At 44.5% G+C, this 21,074-nt stretch overlaps 1 protein-coding gene across 2 annotated transcripts in view; it reads right to left on the bottom strand.

Moving 5' to 3' along the window:
* Positions 1-21,074, bottom strand: part of LOC135213719 (large ribosomal subunit protein uL3m-like) — a 97,131-nt gene that overhangs the window by 46,904 nt on the left and 29,153 nt on the right. For both annotated transcript variants that reach the window (XM_064247830.1, XM_064247829.1), the window contains exon 3: positions 5,126-5,332. In XM_064247830.1, the coding sequence (XP_064103900.1) occupies positions 5,126-5,332 (207 nt within the window). The remainder of the gene's footprint in view (positions 1-5,125; positions 5,333-21,074) is intronic.

The following is a 21,074-nucleotide window of genomic DNA, read 5'->3' as shown; positions in this document are numbered from 1 at the left end:
TCAGGAAACGTACAATAACAGACAAAATTTCATAGAAAAGTCTATGAAAACAGAAACATATGAAAACTGAGGTTTGACTGTACTTCCTGGAGTCCAGATGTACTGGGACATGGAAATATGCATCCTGCATATCAATGGTCACCATCCAGTCTCCCTGGTGAATGGATGACAGGACTGATTGATCTCTGCTATTTGAGCAATAGTGGTTCCAGAAGGCGAAACACTGCGTCTTCTAAACCAACGTCTAAAAACTGACCACTTCGCTTGATATACTCTATTGGAGGAGTCATCTCTGCATCTAACAATCACCTCTGCCACAGACCTAGAAAATCCTTTCGTTCTGATAAGTCTATGAACAGCCGAAAGCCTGTTAGAGCCAGAGTGGACAAATTCTGATGGAACCTACTGAAGTGGAGCTGTCTGAGAAGACTCCGAATCGTAGGAAGCAGCCTTGGAAGGTCTATCAAGAGATCTAACAGGTCTGGGGACCATGTTTTCTGTGCCCAGAAAGGAGTCATGTAGGTCCTTCTGGCATTCCCATGAGATCAGGAATTTCTTTAATACCTCCCCTATCATCACAAAAGGGGTAAAGGCATATAAATCTAGGTCAGACCAATCTAACATTATTGCATACATCGCCCACGCTTGCTGATCGGGAGTTGGGGAACAATTGAGAGGCAGACAGTGGTTCTTGGAGGTGGTGAATAAGTGTATGGTTGGTCTCCCCCATAGATCCCAAAGGGCTGAACAGACCCGATGATCCAGTGTCCACTCTGTTGGAAGTGCTAATTTCTCCCGACTCAACTCGTCTGCCAGTATGTTGCATTTTCCTTGGATGAACCTTGAGATTGGTTTTGTTCTGTTCCGGTCTGCCCAACATAGTAGTTTTCTCGCAAATTCACACAGAGAAAATGAGTTCCCCGTCCCCTTGGAACTTTATGTAAGCCATCGCTGTGGTGTTATCTCAGAGAATGGTCATCATGCGATTGTAAACTTCCTCTGCGAAGAGGGGGTCTTAAGTATACAGCTCTCAGCTCTTTTAAATTGATGTGCACTACTCCTCTCCTGAGGGGACTACTTGCCTAAGACCTCCTTGGACCCAAGGAGAGCTCCCAACCTAAATCTGGCGCATCGGAAAAGAAGTATAGGTTGGGGCTCAGCGGAAGGAGACACTTCCCTTCTAACAACTTTCCTTCGGATCTCCACCAACGCAGGTCCTCCTTTACCTGCTGAGTGATTGGAATGAAATGTTGGTCCTGCGGAGTTTTCTGATCCCAGCAAACTCCAAGATAAAACAGCAGGGGCCTCATGTGCAGTCTCCCCAGTCTTATGAACTGCTCCAAAGAGGCCAAGGAGCCTAGGAGACTCGTCCAATGAGTTGTGGAGCATGAATTCAGGGAGAGGAATAGATCTATCTCCCTCAGGGAATCCTCCACCCTCTTGGTGGACAGAGAAGCCTGAAAACTCAGAGTTAATCTGAATCCCCAAATAGAGTTGATTGAGAGGGATTCAACTGAGATTTCTTGAGGTTCAGTAATAACCCCAATTCCTGACCATATTTATTGTTTCCTTCAGGTGCTCCATGCACCAGTCCTTTGTTGGGGCGCGAATCAGCCAATCATTCAAGTACAGCGGAATTCTGAGCCTCCCAGGTGTAACCATCCCGCTAGGGGAGCAAGGACATGAGTGAATACCTGTGCGGCAGTTGAGATACCAAAGCAGTACTTGAAATCGAAACAATTGATCCTTGTACACAAATCTGAGGAACTTCCTTAAGTATTGGGATATGAAAATATGCATCCCGTATATTAAGGGATACCATCCAGTCCCCCTGACTGATGGATGCAAGAATAGATTGTCATTTCCATGCTGAATTTTGTGTTTTTCCTATGAAAAATTTCAGCATGCTCACATCAAGATCTGGTCTCCACCCTCCTGCTGCCTTGGCCACAAGATGTTTGTGAAATCCCTTCAACACAATGTTTCTTACTACTTCAATTGCCATCTTGTTTAAGACAGAAGCAACTTCTGCTTCGAGGGCCAAAAATTTCTCTGAATCTTTGGAGTGTGCTGTCAAGGCAACAGGAATGTTGGAAAAGGGTGGCTTCTCCTTAAAGGGGATGGTATATCTGTCTCAACACTTTTACCAACCACTAATCCACCCCTTTGGAATTTCATCTCTCCCATAAGAGATGAAGCCTGGCTCCCACTTGGGCATGATGGACTGCATCCTCACTTGCGTGATGACTGCTTTGCAGTTGATTTTTTAATCATTCAGTGTAAATCTGACTGAACCCCTGGGGAGTCTCGACTCTGTCTTCCCCCTCAATAGGCTGCGGTTGAAGAGGAGAGGATGATTTAGACTGAAATGAAGCCTGATCTTTCTGGTGCTTAGTTGATTTGGTCAAGAGGTCCTGTGTTGATTTCTTGTGTAAACAAAATGCAATCTCACTTATCATTGCCTGAGGAAAAGGATGATGCTTGTCTATTGGTGAAAACAAGAGAGCAGACATCTGCTGCGAAGTTACTCCTTTAGAAGTGAAGGAAATCCATAATTCTCTCTTGAGGATTCCCATAAAATAAATGGCAGCTACTTCCTGTGATCCATTTCTAACTGCCTTGTTGGCACAGGAGAGAAACTTGAGAAGTTCTGGTTATGGCTGGATCCTGGACTCTCTTGGCTAATGCACCTAAGCACCAGCAAGAAAAAACTAAGCATCTCAAATGCTTTAAACTAAGCTCTTCAAAAGATGGTCCATTTATTGAGGTAAAAAGAATACCTATGCTGAAGCGAGTACGGATCTGTGACCTGCTTCAATCAGACCAAAGCAGTCTCCTTGGGAGGAGGCAGCCACTTCCAAGGAGGGAGCTTTGCCAGTCACGTAACACAAATACCAGCTGTGCAAAAGATAAGGAGGAGAAATACTAAAGCATGCCTTCCTCTGTTCCCCTATCTCAGAAAGCCAGTTCTCCACTTCACCAAGAGCTTTCCTCGAAGAAGAAGAGAGAACCATTTTCAAGTGTAGCTGAATCCGATGGTTGACTGCTCACTTTCACGAAGGATGATGCAGGAGGAGTAGTCACTGGAGAAAAGAATTCTGAAAAATTCTGTAATAAATGCTGCAGCAACAAAGCATATGGAGAGAACTTCGATTCTTGTTCTGGTTCCTCTTCATCATACACAATAGGGGATACTACTGGATCTGCAGGAGGTGCCTTAGGCACTGCAGGCTTCTGAAGTCATAGAATACTATCCAAATTACTATGTAAAGGTGCTAAGGAAGGACCCAAAACAGAAGGCTGCAGGTCAACAGCCGAGTCACAATTGGTTGACAAAAGTCTTGTAGATTCAGGAGTGCGCTTGAGATTTACAGAAGATCCACTAGCCGACACAATATATTTGGATTGAAAATGGCACTCTGCCTATACAGGGCGCTCTGAGAATACAGGGTGCTAAGGTGCTTCAGGATGCTTGGGTGTTACAGGATACCTGGGTGCTTCAGGACATTTGCGAGCTTCTACTGTTTCCGACCGCCTTGTCGGATCAGGGCACTCTACAAAAGAGCTTCCTGAAAGAGGGGGCCAGGGAAAGAAATGAGGAAAATCATTAGAAGTAGGGCACTTAGTACTCAACAAGATCCGACAATGAGATGAAGAAGAGCAGCTGTGGTGTCCTCCTTTCTCATCAGGTGGAAAAAACCACTCAGGATTATTGCACTTGCTGCAAGAAGGCTGAGGACTGAAGGAAGGCACCCTTAACCTTTTGACAGGCAGCAGTGGAGACTGATCCCTGAACGACTACTATTTTCAAGCTGGCTTTACCAACAGCCTTCCTTTTACAATTTCTCTCTAATTTATTTAAGAGAATCTAAAGTCCTCTATTTCTGATTGCTAAAATCCTTGCATGGGTGCGAGAGTCATATGAAAAAACTAGGTCATTCGGGTATTGCATCCTTTACTGCAATACACCAAAAACTAAAAGAGCTAGCGTCAGACATTCCTAACTAGCTAACATTTCCACAATAATAACAATTAAATAAAGAAATTACAGACAAACACTATCAAAACAATGCCAAAATGCTACTATTAGACACTTTACCAATTTGCGAGGACAAATGAAATTTAAAAGACCAAGTTGCTTTGAAGAACATCGTGTTGACCGTATAAGCAACAAAAAGAAATTGTGCTGTTTGTGTAGTTGTTCCTCTTTCCTACCACGTAAGTGGGCATGTCTAGTCATTTATACAAATAAAAAGAATCGTTACTGCGAATTTTGAAAATTCAAGCTGTCATCAACTAGGAACTCTTAACTAAGTAATTACTGGGTAAATTACTTATATAAAATTATAAGATTAATACTTTAATGGGATAATAATCTAAGATATATATGTGATGTAGGAAATTATTTAAGGTACAAATTTGGTATTTGAACTTCAAGATAGGCAGTTATAAGTGTTTTTAGAGGGGGGTTCAAAGTATTCACAGATTTTAACTAGTATTTGCAGGGGTCTGGTAAGTATCCCCCACAACTACAGGGGGTCCACAGTAACTACTTGGTAAGTTACTTGTATAAAATTCTTTATTTACGCTTCTATAACATGTTAAGTGTTGCTTTCAAGCAACTGTTTTCTTTCCACTCTCCTGTTATAACTATCATTATTTTACTGAAATTATTAAGAATTAATAAAGAGAGAAACTGGCAACCCTGTCACTACAGCATCTCCATTATCCTCATCATCAAGCGATAAATATTTACTTAAATGTTTAAATATTCTTCAGGCCCATTGTACCTTTATCTGTGGGTATCAATTAAACCATTCTGCTTTTCACTTTCACTATTCATTCAACAAATAACGAGATATTCAACACTTTATTTTAGTATTCTTGGCATGTTTAAGGCAGGCTAGGCCAAATTATGATGCCTGTAGTGACTTTCATAGCTACTGACCTATTCTAGAATATTTTTCAAAGCAAATTAACCAATAAGAACACTATACCACGTACTATGTATATTAGGTCTGCTAACTGGCTAACCTCTAGTGGTCCTGAACAAAAACTTTGCATGTCAGTAAAGGACCACCAAAACAAGCTACTTCAGGATAAGCAGATCTGGAATGGTATTTACCTGAAGTAAAGTTGTTAAAAGTCTAGTTCCATCCTTCTTCCACATAGGATAAATTCCAATTTTGCGAGCAATGACACCACATCTACGCACTTTTTCAGTCCACTGCCCTCTCTCCCATGGGTCAGATTTTAACGGCGAAGAATACTGGTTGGCAATGACTTCGCTTACAAAAGCTTGATTCTCAGGCGTAATGTTTTCTGGATACATCTGATGAAATGGAAAACAGTTAATGGATGTTCAAGCTTTTCATAATAAAAATTCTATTAAATAGTAATGCCTACAAATTTAAATGATGGGGAACTTAAAATCACCACAAGATTTACAAAAAAAAAAAAGCTTTCTCTGAAACATGAATCCTTATTTCACTAGCAATAAGAATAAAATTTTCCAGAAATAAATGAAGTTCATAATTAATATCTAAAAAACTAAAACAAGTGCAACACTTAAAAGTATTAAATGATATTGTTAAGATACAATAAAGTTTTGTACATACTTACCTGGCAGATATATACTTAGCTATAGACTCCGTCGTCCCCGACAGAAATTCGAATTTCGCGGCACACGCTGCAGGTAGGTCAGGTGATCTACCGCCCCTGCCGCTGGGTGGCAGGAATAGGAAACGATTACCGTTCTAGAATCAGATTTTCTCTGTCGCGGTAGTGTCAACATACGTTGTTGCTACCTCCTGACTTGATTTTCGTTTTTTCATCGCCATCGACCTTCTGGACTGTCTTTTGCAGGGAAGTACTGGGTCTTTGGTTTGGCATACGCTTTTATTAACTTTTTTAATGAATTTGGCTTCGAAATTTCGAAGAAATATATATCTAACTTCCTACTTTAGGAAGTCAGAAAGCATATAACTAGATATGCTTCCTTTAGAAGCTTTAAGAGCTCTCGTACTAACGAGCAGTTAGAGTATTGACAATTCTAGTAGTTGTTGCATCCTCATCACCGTCTTACTCCACAGAATCTACAAATTCATATGTGCAAATTTGAAGATAAATGGATGGAGCTCAAAAGGCGAGCTCTAAAAAGGTAAGAAGTGAATATAGTCTTCCCAGTGCAGTGGAGGGTGCGTCTGATCGGCTCCGTAGCGCTTCCAGGCCTAAACCTCTTCCAAACTCCCAGACCCAGTGGAGGAGGAAAGTCGACAGCCGCAGGAAGGTTAGGGTAGTAACCCCCCGAACCCCCCCGGTCAGTGGCGTCCCCACTCTGGCAGGTTCTGTAGAAACGTCCCAGACTGCCAAGGATTAGCCATTGATAAGGCATCCTTAAAAAAGTGCGTCTCTTCATCTACACCCGAAAAGACGAAGAATGTATGTTTGGAGTGATCTAGCGCGTTCTCTGAAAACTAAGAGAACACTGAGCAAGAGCCAGCCGCTGCCAGGAAGCCGCGTTCCAGCAAGCTAGCGTGAGCTACGTTCCTATAGCCAGCAGCGAGGGGCGCGTTCCAGCTAACAGACTAGCGCGAGCCGCGTTCTACAACCAAACGCGAGCCGCGTTCTAGAAAATTTTTCTTGGCGCAAGGCGCCTTCAAAGAGACGAAGCGCCAGCCTGGCGCAAATTGCGCCAGAAAAACAGACGGCTAGAGCAAGGAGCCTTACAGTAGAGTGGCAATCAGAACGATCCTTCCATTGAACGCGAACCGGGGCGAAAAAGAGATTCTCGATGCTCTTTGGCGATATGAGAGAGTCGTGGAATTGGCCCTAAGTGATTAAAATAAATCATTTCATCATTCCTTGTAAGCGACCCCCTTTTCGATTAAATGGGTAACGAAATCAGGAACGAATCTTGCCGTTACCGAGCCAGCTGTCCGAGAGGCTACTGACTCTTAGGTTAATAACTCGCTTAAAACGAGAAAATATCTTGGATGGTGCTTGCGCCAGGCTGGCGCTTCCTTCTAGTTCTTTTTAGGTTATGTGCCATAACATCTATGCCTTTATGGTACCCTCCCGACATCCTTCACATGTTAATTCCGTTCTTAGTGGGAAATACTTTTATATACGTAGTATAGTCCATTCAGGGAAACAACTTCTGCCACTAAAGAAGACATGTTTCCCAATCCGACTCACACCAACTTCTCTTGAGCAATATCCGAATTTAAAAAAAAAGGTTGTGTGCGTTTCTCGAAAGGATGAGAGAATTAATAGATATCGCGCGCTACCGTATTAGAATCCTTTATTTCTGGGCTCAGCTCGTGTCGCTGCGCGAAATATCCTTTAATCTATTATTTCTAGGGTAAATGTACTAACACATACCAGAGAATAAATAAAATAAAGAAAAAGGTCAGTATAACTGACTCGCTCACCCTCCAAGAGGGTGTCGGTATGAACACTAGGCGAGTGAGACCACTACCACGAGCCAAATACCAATAGAAATCTCCCACAACAAAAACCCTCCATGAGGAGAGCCGACCCACAGAGTGAGCAGCTCGTACTACTACTACTCCATCCATGCTGCCGACTGCTGCGCCTCTGGTGGCCATCCTTTTCAGTTAGCGCACACGAGTCACACGTGTTTTTTATTTTTCTCTCTGTGTTTTTTGTGCCCTTTCGTTGGATTTATCTATAATGGAGCGTGCAGCTATCGCAGCAGACTAAGTTAAGTACTCAGTATTTATGATTAGTTGGTTTTTTCCGACCCTGGGACAGTATTTGCCGTTTTTTAGGTATAAATACGTTCTCGGGGTCGGAAGCATGGCAGCATGGTTCTGCCGCGTGATGGGTTCGTTCTTGGTCTCCCATACCTAGAACATCCCTTATTTATGTACGCTCTATTTGATTATCCGCTTTGTTTAGATTAAGGTCTACTCAGGTTGTCATGCATGCATGTATTTCACCTTATGTAGGCTTTTTCTATCCAGACCCTAGTCCAGGTTCTTAGTATCGGCCCTCCTGACTAGCTTTGAGTGGTAGACTTGCCTTCGGGTTAGTCGTACACTCCTGGATTTTTTCTCCTGCTATATTACTTTCTCTCTTTCATTTTATTTTATTTTATTATATGTATTTTGTCATCGTTAGGTTAGTTAGGCGTCTGGCTTAGCCTAGGTCCTGGCTCATAGAGCCTATACTACCGCTGATCAGTTCAGTTGCTTCCCTATAGCATCTCTCTGATCAGTTGGTTTTAGCCCTGTGGGCCTGTATGCTACCGCTTTTCAGTTCAAGTTGCTTCCCGATAGCTTCTCTCTGATCAGTTGGTTGGCCTAGGTTTGCTTATCGTATCTCAGTTTACCGCCTCGTGGTCACTTCGTGATCACGGGACAGCCATGAACGCCTGCCCAGTCACCCTTCCCCCCCCTCCCGCTCTTCCATAGAGTCGGGCGGGGGTGGGTCGGTCTGCCCATGCTCGCTCCGCATACCCGAGCCTGCCTCCCTCTCTCCCCTCAGGCGGAGGGGCTAGGGAGTCGGGACAGACCCAGACTGGTCTCGACCTCTCCGGCTTCTCGGTCCGGCCGGGTGGTACGTTGTGGGGGGCCCTGGCCTTCCCCCCCTCTGTTATACCTTGTCGCTCCGGGCTAGCTCGAGCATGTATGTCCTCTCGCCCTTTCCCTCCTTACTAGAGCTCCTCCCTGATCGGAGTCCTGGTATCCAGCGGAAGGGGCTAGTCCACCCAGCAGAGTGGACCGGAACATACAGTAGGTCACTACTAACCTTACCGTATTGCTGAGTTACTACACTCCGCTTCACACTGAACCTAGTCCGGTTCGCTTGTGTTTAGGTTTAAGTTATCTATAAGTTTATCTTAAGTACCTTAAACCATCCCCCCTCCCTTTTTCATATCTTACACCGGATCTCTCCGGGATTATAGCCTATTCAGGCAATGCAGGGTAGGGGTTATGCCCAAATTTTTTCCGAGCTCCGGCATGTAACGGAGTTCTTTTGTCCTTTAGTCTGTAAGTGATGCCTTTTAAGATACTCATGTGTCTTCCCACTTACAGGCCACCAACTGTGAGCATCCGGGATGTTCCGCTACACTTCAGGACCCCTGTGGACACGAAGTTTGCCGGTCCCATGCTCCATGCGCGACTCCGCACGGGGACATCCAGGTCTGGTACCATGAGACGTGTATCCACCATATGTTACGATCTGGTGAGCCAGCTTTTGGAAGGGGTAAGTATCCATCTCCCAGTAGCTGCTGCCGCTTCTTTTTTATTTTTGTGCTTAAGTTTTCATCATTTACTTTAACTTAAGGCATCTAGTTTTAAGTTATACTCTAAGTTTTTTAGTTTTAAGTGATTCTTAATCTAAAATACGCCCTCTCTTACAGGCTCCGGCAGTAAGGGATACCGCACCTGGCTACCCTGCGGGCCTGGGTCGGAGGTTTTTGGCAAGAACGCCGCCAAGGGTCAGCCCTACATCCTCGAGAAGCGGTTAGCACTATTGATCTTCCCCGGAGGCAAGGCGACAGGTTACGTCGACCCAGTAGAGGCGGACCCGACTATCGCCTTCATCCAACAACAGCTGGCGGCCTCCTTAACTGAACAAGACCAGGATATCTCCACGGATGTCGCAACCCCTGGATATTAATGTTGAACCACGATGGTAGGTATAGACGACCTGTGGTACGAGGTAAGTAAGGTGGGCACCCAAGGGTCGCCCTTGGGTGTGACTGTTTCTTCTACCCCTGCAACCTCTCCATCCTTCCAAGGCTTTACTTTAACGGGTGATGAATTATATACTCCTCCTGAGGCTTCGGTTAGACCTAAGGTCAAGGCTAAAGTGATGACCTTGACTAAGACGTCTCGTCGTCTAAGAAGACGTCCTCGTCTTCTTCCTCAACGTAAGTCCCTCCGGCTCGCAATCCCGGTCCAGACAGGTCTAAAGCTTCTAGCTCCGGCTCTAAGTCCTCAAAAAGTAAATCCAAGGAGAGATCTCGCACTCCGGCAGAATCACCAGTTCCGCTACCATTGGTTCCAATTCAGAGCCTCCCCTCCACCTCCGCAGCAGCTCCGGCTTTGGACTCCAATGCTGCCTGTTGCAACAGGTGGGCGACCTAGTTGGGTCCCTAAAGAGTAGTATGGAACAAATGATCTCTCGCCTGTCGGATAGGATCACTTCCCAAGATACTATTATAGCCGGGAGGCTAAGAGAAGCTCCTCTAGCCTCTCCCTCACTTTCCAACACAAGTGGAACTCAGCTTCCTCCGTATGACTCACTTCCTGCTTTCTCTATGAACAACCCATGGAGAGTAGCGTCATACGCCCCCTTCCAGGACGGTCTCATCTCCATACCGGAGTTTGGAACTCGAAGAATAGAGGACTTCGAGTTCTACACCCGGAAGGCCTACAGCCTCCTTTCATAGGCTACGCAAGGCTCACGCCTTCGGCTATGGTTCGGGACGATAGGGTACCAAAGGAGACAGTCCTCTATTCACGAGACCAGGCTCAGAGAGAATGGCTCAGATGTTTAGAGGACATGGATTGTTCTAACACCAAGATACAACCATTTAAAAGTCCCTTTACCACCTTTTCACAATGGATGAGAGTACCCCGCTCCCGTTCCTAACCAAGATAGCAAGGTCGACCATCTCAGCGGGCCAGAAGGGGGAAACCATGCCTCAGTTGAAAGAAGCAGATCCCACATCTCCGTTACTCCCTTCAATTGGAGAATTGTGGGAAGACTTGCCGAATACATTCTCAGCTGGCAACAAAACTCAAACCGGACTGTGCTATGGAGCAGTTTGGTGAAAAGCAAAAGCTACCCAGGCTCCCAGATAGTCTTATTCAGGCTGAATTTGACGCAAAATCACGACTAGCCAGAGCAATCAACTCTATGGCTATGTCTGAGGTTAGCAACCATGGCCTATGGATCAGAACCAATTTTTAAGCTTATGACCAAAGCCCTGACTCAAACGGTGCAGTCAGATATGTTCGAGTTTGCCAATGCTAGAACGAATTGTAGGAAGCATGTCCTGCTAGAGGCAACCATTCGACATGAGCCGAATAGGTTACTCTCCTCTAACATCTGGGGCGCAGATCTCTTCCCAGAGGCTATGGTTAAGGAAGTCCAGGCAGAGGCTACGAGGTTGAACCAGAGCCTTAAGGACCGTTGGGGCCTTACGGCTAGGAGGAGGCAAGACCTGACACCTAAAGGTAAGGGACAGAGGAAACCTAGGCGTTTCCAACCTTACCAGAAGAAGCAACCACGCTTTCCTCAACAAGTTCCAGCAGTGCCGTTAGTGCAGACAGCCCAACCTTCCACTTCTAAGGGTCAATCACAGCCAATTTATGTGATATCCCCTCAGCCTCAACCCTCTACCTCATACGCCATCTCTCCAGCTTACAATCAAGCCTTCGAGAGTCAAGCTTCTCAGAAGTATGACCGCTCGGGTAAGGGAGGCAGAGGTAAGCGGTCCTTTCGTGGGAGAGGATCGGGAGGCCCCTTTAATAGGGGAAAGCACTTCAGAGGAGGCCGAGGCGGTTACAGAACCCAATGAAGAACTTCAGGTAGGAGGGAGGCTGTTTCACTTTCGCCACCGGTGGAACTTCAGCCAGTGGGCTCAGAGCATAGTGTCAAAAGGGCTGGGTTGGAGCTGGTTGACGAACCCACCTCCAGCCAGACCTTTCCGTCAACTTCCTTCCAAAGAATTGACAGAGTACGCAAAGGACCTCCTTCAGAAAGGAGCTATAGCGAGAGTCAAGAGATTAAAATTTCAAGGTCGCTTGTTCAGCGTGCCAAAGAAAGGCTCACAAAAAAGAAGGGTAATCTTAGACTTGTCCCGCTTAAACTTAGCCATCCGCTGCGACAAGTTCAAGATGCTCACGATCTCACAGGTGCGGACCTTACTTCCCCGTGGGGCCGTCACCACCTCTATCGATCTTACAGACGCCTACTATCATATCCCTATTGCAAGACACTTCCGACCATATCTGGGATTCAAGATAGGAGACCAGACATTCTCCTTCAAGGTAGTTCCATTCGGACTCAACGTGGCACCCAGGGTGTTCACGAAGCTAGCGGAAGTGGTAGTGCAACAACTCAGATCGCAAGGGATTATGGTAGTGGCGTATCTCGACGATTGGTTGATCTGGGCCCCATCAGTCGAGGAATGCAACAAGGCTACACTGAAAGTGATCCAGTTCCTAGCAATATTCTAGGATTTCAAGATAAACAAGTCCAAGTCAAGAACTCACTCCAGAGTCAAACTTTCAGTGGCTAGGCATTCAATGGAATCTATCCTCCCACACTCTGTCGATTCCATCTACCAAAAGGAAAGAAATAGCGAAGTCAGTCAAGCAATTTCTAAGTCACAAACTAACATCAAGGAGAGCTCAGGAAAGGATCCTCGGCTCTCTCCAGTTTGCATCAGTAACGAACGTCTTAATGAAAGCCAAACTGAAAGACCTAAACCAGGATCTGGCGCTCGCGAGCAAATGTCAGGGTCCAGGGACAAGCTGGTCCTCAGTGCCTCTGATTCTAAAGAATCGGCTTCGGCCGTGGGCAAAAGTCAAGAATCTATCAGTGTCAGTACCCCTTCAGTTCCCTCCACCAGGGATCACCATCCACACAGAACGCGTCCTTAAGCGGCTGGGGAGGGTATTCCCAGGTCAAAAGGTTCAAGGGATTTGGTCACTCCAGTTCCGTCAGTTCCATATAAAACGTACTGGAGGCAATGGCAGTGTTCTTGACTCTAAAAAAGTTACACCCACCAAAGTACTCCCCACATAAAGCTAGTCCTGGACAGCGCAGTGGTAGTACATTGTATAAACAGAGGAGGCTCCAAGTCACGTCATCTAAATCACTCATGGTAGCCATCTTCTCCCTGGCAGACAAGTTCAGTTGGCATCTTTCCTCCACTCACATAGCTGGAGTGAGAAACGTCATAGCAGACGCCCTATCCCGATCAGATACCCTGAGTCGGAATGGTCACTAGACAACAGATTCGTTCCAATGGATCCTTCAAAGAGTCCCCGGGCTACAGGTGGATCTCTTCGCATCCCAAGCGACCACAAACTACCGTGTTATGTAGCCCCCAACCTGGACCCTCTGGCTTACGCCACGGACGCCCTGGCTCTGGACTGGAACATCTGGGAGAAGATTTACGTCTTCCCTCCAGTGAATCTCCTTATGAAAGTATTGAACAAACTCAGGACATTCAAGGGTCAAGTGGCTCTAGTAGCCCCAGACTGGCCGAAGAGCAATTGGTATCCCCTAATTCTGGAAACTGGGCCTTCGTCCTCTTCGGATCCCCAGTCCCAAGCTCTCCCAGTCAGTACAAACGAAGACTGGTGTTCGCTTCTCAGGGATTCTCAAAACCCTAACTTTATGGATTTCATGAAGTTTGCGGCAAAAAGAGATGCGAATATTGACCCTCAGAATATTCTCTTCTTGGAATCCGATATAAAAGGGATTCAACTTTGAGGCAGTATGATGCTGCTGTCAAAAAGTTAGCAACCTTCCTGAGAGAGTCGATATCAGAATCATGACAGTTAATTCAGCTATATCCTTCTTCAGATCCTTATTTGAAAAAGGTTTAGCAGCTAGCACGATTACGACAAACAAGTCAGCCTTGAAAAAGATATTTCAAAATTTGGATTTAACATAGACTTGACGGATACCTACTTCTCGTCTATTCCTAAGGCATGTGCTAGACTTAGGCCTTCTGTGAGGCCTACGTCAGTTTCATGGTTCTTAAACGATGTTCTCAAACTGGCTTCCGAAAACCGATAATGACACATGCTCGTTTATGATGCTCCTAAGAAAAACCCTATTTTTATTAAGCCTGGCTTCAGGAGCAAGAATTTCAGAACTGTCGGCTTTATCCAGAGATCCGGATCTTATTCAATTCCTTCCCACAGGGGAAGCCCTACTTTCTCCGGAACGTAGCTTTTTGGCAAAGAATGAAGATCCTTTGATGAGGTGGGAACCTTGGAAAGTACTTCCTCTTCCACAATGATATACCCTTTGTCCAGTTTCAACTTACGAGCTATTTCTATCCAGGACCTCCTCATCCTCCATCGGGGCCCCTCTTAAGAGGGAAAAGGTGGAAACTTATCCATTAAAGGCATCAGCAAACAAATCCTGTACTTTATTAAACAAGCCAATCCTGACTCTTTCCCAAAAGCACATGATGTCAGCAGCAGTAGCCACCTCAATTAATTATTTCCAACACATGAACTTCGATGAGTTGAAAAAGTATACCGGATGGAAATCGCCGACAGTGTTCAAACGTCATTACCTTAAGTCCTTGGAAGCTCTGAAATTTTCAGCAGTAGCAGCGGGAAACATAGTTTCCCCTGACTCAGTTTAATTTGTAGTAGAAGATTCAGTCCTCTCTTTCTACCTGCGTTCACCAACAGTTCGTCTATTCCTACCGTGTTCATTTACATTCACCTTGTGCCTTAGCTGCTTTTATGATGATGTAGTGGGTGCCCCTTATTTTTTGCTAGGGACACTCACAGATGATTATGGATATTGATCTCATGGATGTTACCCATTATTTTTATGCTAGGGGATACATCTCATTTATAATGGTTACGGGTTTTTGTATATTAAGTCATATACATTCCTTATATATTATCATTGTTGATTAATTTGTTCATTTGATTGTTTTAATTGCTATTATATTTTGATACATGCCTTTACACAGATACCATTTTGTTACATGTAAGCCAATTTACCTCTGTACATATGTAAATTACCTTATGTTAAGAAACATGTTTAGAATTAAGGGTAATTTAAGCATATTTTTATTTTGTATCACGTGTATTTGTATCTTTTTAGCAATTATATTTCTTTTTATATTTACTTTATTTTTTATTTGAGACCTATTCTGATTTGTTTTATACTTTTGTTTACAATCTTGTGCTATTTCTCTGGTACGATTCGCGCAGCGACACGAGCTGAGCCAGAAAAGGGATTTTGACGTAAGGAAAAATCTATTTCTGGGCGATTGGCTCGTGTCGCCCAGCGAAATCCCACCCTACCCATCCCTTCGCCCAAGATTGTCTGCTAACTTCAGGATGGCCACCAGAGGCGCAGCAGTCGGCAGCATGGGATGGAGTAGTAGTATTACAGCTGCTCACTCTGGTGGGTCGGCTCTCCTCATGGAGAGTTTTTGTTGTGGAGATTTCTATTGGTATTTGGCTCGTGGTAGTATCTCACTCGCCTAGTGTTCATACCGACACCCTCTTGGAGGGTGAGCGAGTCAGTTATACTGACCTTTTTCTTTATTTTATTTATTCTCTGTAATGTGTTAGTACATTAACCCTAGAAATAATAGAATTAAAGGATATTTCGCTGGCGACACGAGCCAATTCGCCCAGAAAATAGATTTTTCCTTACGTCAAAAAATCCCTTAATACTGTCACATTGTGGTAAACAGCATTAATCTAGGAAACCTTTGTAAGGATACTAGGAATTCTGTAGTTAACGTCGGTGTGTGCATAAGACTTGACCATACCGTAGTCTTAAAGTGAATTCTCTACTACATTCATCTTCTCACTAAGCATGTACTCTAATAAGCCATGCTTTCGTAAGCATGAGCGCATTATACAATATAGAGTTTCGCTGCGTTAGAATCCTTTAAAAATGTTACCTACGGTAAACAGCATTGAAATGTAATATCTTTCTTATTGAAAGCTTCTTAGCAAAGGGCAGACAATATTTTATTTATGTTTGCTTAACTATCCCCTCAATCCGAGGCTAAAACCACGATTGTAGGGGAGAGACACGGTTATTCATTCCATCCCGCAGGAGAGAGACATGTTACCGCCCACTCATGACCGACACCTACATGATACTGCGTTGGTGTCTAAGCGATAGCAGTCTCGTTAGCCGACTGGCCTTACTCTTCCAGAGTTGCCAGCTACTCCATTTAATAAAGGAATCTTATAACATTATTATCGAACTTCAGGAAGTTCTTATAATGCATATCTAGCGTAACAAGACTTCGTAAATCTAGAAGCTAAGTAGGTGTTGTCTTAACAATCCCTTTAAGCGTAGTCCTTCCTAGGAAATTCCTGGAAGGATACTGGTAATTGAGTTGCTCAGTAAAGAAGTAACTACGGTATGTGCTTATTATTCTCATACAGCAGATACTCTACTACCTTCGTTTCCCTGACCGAGGCCAGATAGAGAAAGGATATTCTGGCGCCTGGATCCTTGCACCTAGCGCCTGAAATGTTCCGCACGCTAGAAAGGAGACTCGCTCCTGGAAACGTTTCCGCTTGCGTGGAAGGTCCCGTGCGCCCTGACAGTTCCGAGCGCCTACTAGACCCCTTTTAGAAAGAGCCTCTTGCCCGGAAACGTTCAATGGAAGGATCGTTCTGATTGCCACTCTACTGTAAGGCTCCTTGCTCTAGCCGTCTGTTTTTCTGGCGCAATTTGCGCCAGGCTGGCGCTTCGTCTCTTTGAAGGCGCCTTGCGCCAAGAAAAATTTTCTAGAACGCGGCTCGCGTTTGGTTGTAGGAACGCGGCTCGCGCAAGTCTGTTTAGCTGGAACGCGCCTCGCTGCTGGCTATAGGAACGTAGCTCACGCTAGCTTGCTGGAACGCGGCTTCCTGGCAGCGGCTGGCTCTTGCTCAGTGTTCTCTTTAGTTTTCAGAGAACGCGCTAGATCACTCCAAACTACATTCTTCGTCTTTTCTTCGGGTGTAAGATGAAGAGACGCACTTTTTTTAAGGATGCCTTATCAATGGCTATCCTTGGCAGTCTGGGACGTTCTAACAGAACTGCCGAGGGGACGCCATGACCGGTGGGGGTTCTTCCCTCCCAACCTTCCTGCGGCTGTCGACTTTCCTCCTCCACTGGGTCTGGGAGTTTGGAAGAGGTCTAGGCCTGGAAGCGCTACGGAGCCGATCAGACGCACCCTCCCCACTGCACTGGGAAGACTATATTCACTTCTTACTTTTTAGAGCTCGCCTTTTGAGCTCCATCCATTTATCTTCAAAATTTGCACATATGAATTTGTGTAGATTTTGTGGAGTAAGACGGTGATGAGGAATGCCAACAACTACTAGAAGTTGTCAATACTCTAACTGCTCGTTAGTACGAGAGCTCTTAAAGCTTCTAAATGGAAGCGTATCTAGTTATATGCTTTCTGACTTCCTAAAGTAGGAAGTTAGATCTTATATTTCCTTCATCAAGTTCTAACACTTATACAACGTATTAGTGAAAAAAAAAAAAAAAAAATCAATATTTCCCTTATTGCAAAATATAAGTGTCTAACCGACAAATTCGGTAGTTTTTCACGTAATATATTCTTCGAAATTTCGAAGCCAAATTCTATTAAAAGTTAATAAAAGCGTATGCCAAACCAAAGACCCAGTACTCCCTGCAAAAGACAGTCCAGAAGGTCGATGGCGATGAAAAACGAAAATCAAGTCAGGAGGTAGCAACAACGTATGTTTGACACTACCGCGACAGAGAAAATCTGGTTCTAAGAACGGTAATCGGTTCCTATTCCTGCCACCCAGCGGCAGGGGCGGTAGATCACCTGACCTACCTGCAGACGTGTGCCGCGAATTCCGAATTTCTGTCGGGGACGACGGAGTCTATAGCTAAGTATAATATCTGCTGGGTAAGTTCCATGTCAAAAATCACTGCTTTCATAAAATTTATCATCAATGTCTTTATTTTTCTGTCACAAATGAATATCATTAACTCACCCTCAGTAAGTTGCACTGTATCTATATAAAATTCTATTCACTTGCTGCAAGTAAGCATATAGAAAATGAGTTACAAGTGGTCTGTACATGTCATTAGCAAGATGAAAATATACATAGAAATAAAATAACATTAACAAAGGATGTATATAAGCTTCACAACCTATTAATGTAGATATTCTTAACATACAGTACTGACTGAAAGATACAGTACTCCCAGTTTTACAGTTTCACACCTCTGCTTCCACTTTGTCACAGATTTTTGTGGAACACATTATTCACTTTTCCACAGAGAACTTTCATTAATCTGCAGATTTTTTCTATAGACCATATCTCTAAAATTATTACTGATTTGCTTTTTCTTTGTAGAGCAACACTATTTATTCACTAATTATGTAGTACTGTATTTTTTCATATTGTGAATGTGACTAAATACTGATTTTTATGATAAAAATGGTTTTTACAGCATACTTATAATGCAGTTATGCATCTACTAAGCTCATTACTGGGCCCCACATGAAGCGCCCAAACAAAGCATCCCATTTTCTTTCATGACCCATTCTGGCTTTGTTTCTTGCCTAACAAGCATCTCCGCGCTCTTAGTCTGCATCGCCACATGTGTTTCTCATGTTTTGTGCAATATTTTGCCATAAAACTCATTGCAAAGTAGTCATCATGGGGCACAAGAAAGGAGCAAGTGCCACCCCTTCGGTGAAAAAGGCCAGAAATACGACAGAATTCAAGAAAGAACTTGTAGCGAAGTATGAAAGTGGGACACATGTAGCTGATCTCGCTAGGATGTACGGTAAGTCGGTGTCAATGATCAGCTCTATCCTAGCAAAGAAAGATGAAATCAAGGCAGCTGATGTTGCGAAAGGGATCACATCATTATCTAAACAGAGATCGCAACTAGTGGAAGATGTTGAAAAGCTGTTGTTGGATGGATCAACGAAAAAACAGTTAGTGGTGGATAGTGTCTGAAGCGTTCGTTTGTGAGAAAGCGAGGATGTTGCATGCCAATTTAAGTAAGAAAATGCTAAAAACAAGTGCTGCTCTTAGTGATTTCAAGGCCAGCAGAGGCTGGTTTGAAAAATTCAGAAAGCATACGGGCATCCATAGTGTCATACGGAGTGGGGAGGCTGTGAGCTCAGATAAACATGCCACCGAAGAATTTGTTGATGAATTCAGAGAATATCTTGAGGCTGAAGGATTCCTCATACAACAGGTCTTCAGTTGGGATGAGACAGGAATGTTCAGGAAAAAAAATGCCAAAACGGACCTACATCAAGCAGGAGGAAAGTTCATTGTCAGGGCACAAGCCTATGAAAGACAGACTAACTCTCTTGTTCTGTGGAAATGTCAGTGGGGATTTCAAAGTGAAACTCCTACTTGTGAGTAACTCTGAAACTCCCTGAGTGCTCAAGAAAAACAATGTCATAAAGAATAAACTGCCTGTGATGTGGAAGGCCAATCAACAGGCATGGGTCACAAGACAAATTTTTGTTGAGTGGGTCGATGAAGTGTTTGGCAGGGAGTGGCTTCTCAAACAATGAACTCTGCATGGAGGATATTGAGGCCAGAGTGTTACCTCAAGAAGGATTTTAAGGGGTTTGAGACTGACCCTGACGACCCTACGCCTGTTTCGGAGTCTATTGTGTCTCTTGGGAAGTCCATGGGCTTGGATGTAGAAGAGCTAGTGGATGCCCACAGGGAAGAGCTAACCACTGAGCAGCTGCAAGACCTTCAACAGGAACAGCAACAAACGGCAGATGAGGAATCTAAGGAAGAGAAGGAAGAGAGAGGGGATACTGTGCCTACTTCAGTGACCAAAGAAATGTTTGCAAAGTGGAGCAATTTACAAAATTTTGTTGAGACATCATCCTAACAAAGACATTATAATCTGTGTCTCTAACATGTTCAATGACAACGTTTTGTATCATTTTAGGCAGATATTGAAGAGACGTCAGAAACAAATGTTTCTGGACAGTTTTGTTGTGCGACAGGCGTCCAGTGACTCTCAAGCTGGTCCTACTGCCAGTAAAAAATGAAGTGGGGAAGTAGTAACCTCAGACAGAACCACTAAAAAACCTAGAGAAGTAAACCCAGAAAGGTTCATGACACCTGAAATCTTTCTGGGGGATTCCCCTTCCAAACAGCAACCTCTCCTCTCCCTCTCCCCTCCTCTCTGTCTTCCATACACTAACAACATTCTTCGTAAAGGTATATATTTCTCATTCTTTTCAGTATATAAAAATGACAATTTGTCGAAAATTGCATTTTTCCTAACTATACAAACCTGAGGTCCTTTAACAATAGGAAGGTACTAGCGGCAGCTGGGACGGTCGTAAGCTTCGAACAAGGGGAGAATGGTAGTTAACTGCTTGTCCGATCGTGCGCGCGCCGCGCGCCCGAGAGGTGAAGAATCACTTTTGCTTTAGGCCCATGCAAAAAGTTGCAGAGTGAGGGGTGGCATGAGGTGGGACTATATGTAAAGAACCTCAGGTTTGTATAGTTAGGAAAAATGCAATTTTCGACAAATTGTCATTTGTTCCGATACGTAATACAAACCCTCGGTCCTTTAACAATAGGAAGACTCACTTCTTGGTGGGAGGAATCTGAGTCTTTTTGGTGAACAGACTGGTGTTTCGTCCAACCCTGGAGTGCCTCCCTGGTCGTAAGAGCAAGGGAGGGGATCCAAACCTCTGTCCGATTGATCGGGGTGTGCACCGCAGGATCAATGGTCAGACCTCTGGGCCAAGTACTAAGAGAGAGGCAAGCGTATCTCTTCGTACCAGCAAGCAAGAACTTGTTCCTGTTTGCAAGAGACAATCATAAAATGATGGGTTTTGTCTCAAAGTGGCATCCACTTCCTCCCCCTTGTTGGAGGAAGTGGTGGATATTTACTCCTATCCCTACTGAAAGGGATAGGATGGTGCTCTATTGAGTAGCTCACCTGCATCTCGTCCTTACCCAGCAGGGTGACGACCGTGTCCCTCTACCCAGAGGTAAGAGGGAAGAAAAAGATGGGAAGAGGAGCCAGTCACACTCTCATTCCTCATCCATTCTTACGGTCACACCAGGACTCGATGCTGTTCAGCCTGCGAGGGTCTGGGTTAACTACACAACGTGTTTGAGCAACCACCACGGTTCCCAAGGAAAAAGATCCAAGGAACTGTGGGCAATATCCCGAAGGTAGAAGGAGGTGCATGCGGTCCGGTTTGGACCAGGCGCCTGCCTTCATTACCTGCGCCACGGAGAAGTTCTTGCGGAACGCGAGAGAATGATGAAGAGGCGTCCACACTCATCCTGGGTGTCGAGTTCTTCAGACAGCTCCGTCGCGCCTTC

Source organism: Macrobrachium nipponense, chromosome 43 (assembly GCF_015104395.2).
Source record: "Macrobrachium nipponense isolate FS-2020 chromosome 43, ASM1510439v2, whole genome shotgun sequence".
Lineage (NCBI taxonomy): Eukaryota > Metazoa > Arthropoda > Malacostraca > Decapoda > Palaemonidae > Macrobrachium > Macrobrachium nipponense.
The sequence above is the reverse complement of the archived record's forward strand: the minus strand, read 5'-3'. Positions and strand labels throughout refer to the sequence as shown.